Here is a 5,843-nt window from a genome sequence, read left to right on the forward strand (position 1 = left end):
ACACACACACACACACACACACACACACACACACACACACACACACACACATAATGACATACTAATGAATCTTGAACAAAGTAGTTTCTAACATTATAGTACATGATCCAAATTCACGTTTATGTTTTGCCCTTTTTAACAGTTTTTATATTATTTTACAGTGTTCGGCTACAGAAAATAATCAGCTTGCTTATTTATTTATTTATTTATTTATTTATTAGGTTAGTTTTCATTGCAGTATAGACTATTCTTCCTGGGGTTGTAACTCAGAAGCACCACAGCACATAACAGTATTAACTACTACAAATCAAAATCACTACTTAACACAAAACCAGAAACACGAGTAGAAATAGTTAAATTTAATAGTTAAAGGATTATAAATAGGATTAGTGGGATTTTCAACAGTTTGTAGTTAAAGATGCTGTTATTCAAACAAACAGACCATTGGAGATGAGTCAGGTTTTGTTTCCACTTTTCTGATTAATTTAGAAGCTCATTAGTGCTAAAATGAATAGATTCTTCCTCCATGTATCGTCTGTCTTTTTTGTTTTTTGACTAAATCAAGGTCATGTGAAACAAAAATGTCTGGAAATGAAGATTTCTGATTGTCTCATTGAGACACTGTCTTATTTCTACACTGCAGCTGAGATAGGGACTAATTAGACTGTCCTCTGTGTCGGCTGTTGTGTGATAAGAAATCAGTAACGAAGGATCACTCAGACTCAACTGTCGAAACAARGTGACCCAGCAGGGCTCTGACACGTCTGGGCTCGTTGATTTGTTTCAAGCAGATATGAAATGAGACAAATGAAACACAATAACCTGGATTCTGCTGGAAAACACACTGTGAACTGAAGATTTTACTGTTAAAGCTGCCAAATATTTTGATATGAGCAGATTATGTGCCTGAATCAGGACTTTTAGCTCCTTCCAGCCAGTCGTGAGGTGACATGTGTGAACACTGAGGTTTAGGTAAATATAAGTCCTGTATGTTTAGCCTCCTCTTGGGTTAGCTTTCACTCCTATGTGTGTGGAGGAGTCTGCTGAAAAATATGGTGCTCTATTTGTGACAGATTTATGGTCAAACAGCAGATATCGGAGTGGAGCCTTCAAGTGGGAGGAAACCCTGTCCTGTTCAGCAGGAGTTTCCCAGTCAGAATCAGAATTAGATTTTTACWTATAAGGAATTTAACATTGTGGTGTTGTTGAGGTGCAGAACTGCAACCTAAACAAAAAAATAAAAAACAAAAGATGTAAAAGAAAAATATGTAGTATATAAAAAAGTCAAGAAAATATGTGACCCTTCACATCAAACTGAGGATTATTTCCCAAAATTTTTGTGTGTCGAAAAAGGCAGCTATAGTGCATTAATTACAACCTTTGTAACAATTGAATTTTGTCCAAATATAAAGACTAAAGCTGTTATCTATGGGTTGTTTGAATGAAAACCCTGAAATATAATCTTAAAGAATTTTTGAAGCACTTTTTCGAGCAGTAGCTACAAAAAAACATGGTTTTAGGCAGAAAAGTCTTAAATTGTTATCATTTTCCCCACAAGCTAGCAAAGATTTTTCTCTTTGCTGCTTGTAAATCTTATTATTAAAACATTGTTTGAGGTTTATTCTTAATAACATCAAAACTTCCTCGTTAGACTAACATAAAAATAGGATTCAGACCAAATATCAATAAGTTATCCTGATTATGATGACAAATCAAAGATATCTCTCACATATATTATTAGATGCAGACTAAATAACTCAAAGAAATAAAAAAATTAAGTTAGCGGTCAGCAGTGCAAAAAACATCTCAAGATGATAAAAAAGACCAAAAATGACAAATTTTCACAAAATTGCCTTCATTTCTGTGCATCCAGAGCCGTTTGCGGAGGACGTCACCAACATCGATTCGTTTCTTCACAATCCTCCAAAGTTTCCAGACACCACCTCCTCTCCTCCTGTGAACTCCACCACATCGAGCCGCGGCTCCTTCAGCACCACCTCCGGACCTTCTGGTGAGTTCTGCTCCTCCGTTCTTCTTCTTGATCCTCTTCTTTCCTCACGCCAGTGGAGTTGATGTCATGTTTCCTCCTCCATTTTTACCCTTTTTTTTTAGTTTTCCTGATTTTACTATTATTTCACCTCCTCTTTCTGCTCATCTTTTAAGTTTAGTTTCACTGTCAGCATTGTGAAACAGCAACTGAAGTTTTTTTATTGGAGGAAAATTTTATTTAAAAATCTGTTTTATCTCTATAACTTGGCCAGAATCTTTAAAATATCTCTGGAGTCAAAGAAATCTGGCTCATAAATCATTATTTATTCAAAAAAAAAAAAACCTGCTTGAATGTTGAGAAAATCCCTGCCTGGATGGTTGAAAGATCATCTGAACCACAATCCTGTTATCTCCTCTCCTCCTCTTCCTCCTTTTGAGTCTTCATCACCTTTCTTCTCATGCATTCCTCCTTTGTCCATCCCTCGCTCCTCCAGAGTCCCTTCCCGCCACCTTCATGATGGACACCACTGGTAACTGGACGCTGTCAGGTGAGAGAACGACAAACCAACAGAATATTTTTTGAAAACTGAGCTGGCTCTTCTCCAGCATCTTATACCCGTCCCGGCGCTCCGCAGACAGTTTGCAGGGATTAGAGGGACAGGATTTGGCGCTGGATTCTGTCCCCAGAGTTTGAAGATAAACAGCTCGAGGAAGTGACTCTAACGGAGCTGTAATAAATTACATTTACACTGAATATCATCTTGGCTTCCCGTCGTCTCACAAACGGCGTGTTTTTGCCGACGAGCTGTTTCTAGTTTACACAGAAACACAAACGGGATTTTAAAATACAATTTWAAAAAAAGGCAGGACACAGTTTGCAGTGGCATGTAGGCTGCTTTGTGCTGGATGTGTTTTTGTCAGGGTTTATTGATTACCAGCATGGTGTTTAACTGGCAGGAAGACAAATGGAGGAGTTCAATGCATAAAACATCAGTATTTATGAGCGCAGGTGTTTATATTTTTATCTGCATACAAGCAATCTGCTTAATACAAACTGTGTTTTTGGTTCACACTTGAGGAAAGTCATTTATTTCTCATGCAAACATGCTACAGCTGACCTTGAAAAGGGAGGGAGAAAAGCCAAAATGCTGACTGATTCTGATTAATAGTTAAATACAAAGCTCTGAAAGACAAAACCAAGCTGACAAACTGTTCCCAGAGCAGCGGGTTATTAGAAGCTCGGAGGATCGGTGGAATACTAATGGCACGCTCAAACAGACAATCCCTGTCAGATGTAGAGTCGGGCCGGTGAAACTGTGTCTGTGTGTGACCCCCGTGACTCCTCGGAGAGAGCTAATGTTCACAGGCTCAGTGCATTAGCTGCTGCCAGCGTGTGGTTAAATATCAACGCACTGAATGAAGACATTGTGCTGCTGACTAAAATCTTTGTGGAAACTTAAATCATCAGTGAGTCTTTAATCTGGTCCCAGCTTCTGTTTYGAGACGATCCTACAACCCCAACTGCAATAAAGTCGGGATGTTGTGTAAAACATAAATAAAAACTAATTAAATCTTTTTTTGACCTATTTTCAACTGAATACACTGCAAGGACAAAATATTTAATTTTCAAACAGATTGCAAATATTCACTCATTTTGGATTTGATGCCTGCGACACATTTCCAAAYCCCTCTTAGTTTTGAGACAGACCCAGGTGGAATATTTGTGTCGAAAGTGTCGCGCAGACATGAATTGTGCACACGCAGGAGGAGAGTTGAGCGCTCGTAGCAGCAGAGTTGAGACGTAACTTTGAGTTGCAATTAATATGTAGACACAAATTTTAAAAAATACACACAAATAAATGATGAATTATGAGTTTGTAACTCTAATTATTTCTGTGTAAATGTTGTTTTATGCATTTGTAACCATTTTTTCTGTGACTTTACATACAAAAAATATTTGTGTAAAACTTTTTTTGCAGGTGAAATTTTAAAATTACAAATACAAATCTTTTCTGCAGATGCACAATCATATTTTTGCAGGTTGGTGTCTACACATATTTACCTTCATAATAGACCCTCTAACTAATGACTTGCTGGGGGATTCAGATATTTTATTTTCCCTGATCTTTTTGAAATGAAGGGGTGTCCTGACTCTTTTGACTCACCCTGTACATAGTTTTAGTTSTAAGTGGAGATTCTTCATACGGGTGTTCAGAGTCACAATCTAACAGCATTTTCCACCTGAAACTYTTTCCCGTGGCTGTTTATTCATCTCACATAAAGCATGACAACCAGACATAAATATGTGGGATGTTTTWTGGTGCATTTGTGTAATTTATGGTCTTAAAACCCGTCAGTTTGAATCTAATGTATGTGATGCAACATAAACATGAARCACATCTTTTGATAGTCAAACAACTGAAGGAAGTTTAGGTTGCCGAGGTGCTCCACCCTGAAAATTAAAGCAGAGTGTTCCSGACCATGTCTGTTCTTCTCAACATACAGTATGTTTATGTAAACAATCATTTAAAAAAATGACTTTAACAAGACTTTAAACGAAGCAGTTAAAAAAACAGAACACAGGAAGAAAAGCTACAGAACCTTTTAGGACTGAAGTGTTTGTCACTTCACAATAAGAGGACACATTTGCTGATGGAATAAATTGAAAGCTGCTGCTACGTTGCCTAAAAATTGACTTGTGAAAATTATATTTGAAAACACAACCTGCATTTGTGAAAAGGCAGGGAAATAAATACAAGAACTACAGGAAAACATTAAGAGATCTGTGGACCCACTAATAGCCCAACAGGGAATAAAAGGAGTTCTGATAAAAACATCATGAATGTCTGCTCTGTAAAAAACAAACATCACTGCAGGTTTTCTTGTTAGCATAAAGTTTCTGTACATCTGCTGGACTGTAGCAGGAACACCGTAAAGAAAAAGCTTCATCTTTATAAAAGCTGCAGCATCAGGGCATCACGACTAACTTACTGCCTCGTTAAAGAAAGATACCAGATTTGTTGTCCATAACTTTGTCTGTAAATGATGCAACTGGATGTAAAAAATCACACAAATAAATCGACAACAGGATGAAGAGAAATGTAGCTGAATGTTGTTGCAGCGAGCAATGGTTCAAATTGTTTCCTCTCCTGTAGACAACTACAGAAAAGATGTGGAAAAAAGTTCTTTACAGGAGCAAAAATCAAAACTGTTTCCAAGTGTGCACTGAGTATTTCGTCTTTTTTGTGTCATTGTGTTTTAATGAAACAAAAAAATACAACAGTTTGAATATAATTAGTTTAAAGTGCCTGTGACATCAAATTTTTCTAATGAACATGAAGGCATTTTTGAAATAACATTTTATAACATATTGAAAAACAACATTTCACGCCACTGAAATAAACAGTTGTGGAGATATTCGCATGTGAAGTAACATGATGTCAAGGGGAATGTCTGCTTGGGAACAGAGCGTTGCTACAATAACAACACAGACAGTAGAGAAGAATCTGGTGTTTATTTAGATTATTTTTGTCACTATCAGAGAGATGAAAAAGAGTCAGAGTTTTGAATTTAAAAAAGACCAGGGAGTTTTCTTTCTCAGACTTCCCTTTTGATGTCACTTCCTGTTTCGCTTTGACTGAGCCTAGATCAAAAGAAAATGATAGTTCCAGGGCTCTAGAGTGCGACTAATTTGGTCGCAAATGCGACCTTATTTTTTAAAAGTGCGCCTTCAAAATATTTCCGGTCGCACTGGTGCGCCCAGTCGTTCCAGTAAGGGGGGGGGGGATGCGGTTGCCCGCTGCAACAAAAAGTCTCAATGTCCCGTACTAACGCTATCTAGCAGTATGAACACA

General features: G+C 37.4%; 1 protein-coding gene across 1 annotated transcript in view; it reads left to right on the plus strand.

The window, feature by feature from the left end:
- ddr1 (discoidin domain receptor tyrosine kinase 1) overlaps nucleotides 1–5,843 on the plus strand; it is a gene marked incomplete at its 5' end in the record, with an annotated part of 69,054 nt that overhangs the window by 48,525 nt on the left and 14,686 nt on the right. The window contains 2 exon segments of the mRNA XM_014031160.1: nucleotides 1,874–2,011; nucleotides 2,484–2,537. Coding sequence (XP_013886614.1) covers nucleotides 1,874–2,011; nucleotides 2,484–2,537 — 192 coding nt within the window.

This window comes from Austrofundulus limnaeus, unplaced genomic scaffold (genome assembly GCF_001266775.1).
Source record: "Austrofundulus limnaeus strain Quisiro unplaced genomic scaffold, Austrofundulus_limnaeus-1.0 Scaffold1193, whole genome shotgun sequence".
NCBI lineage: Eukaryota > Metazoa > Chordata > Actinopteri > Cyprinodontiformes > Rivulidae > Austrofundulus > Austrofundulus limnaeus.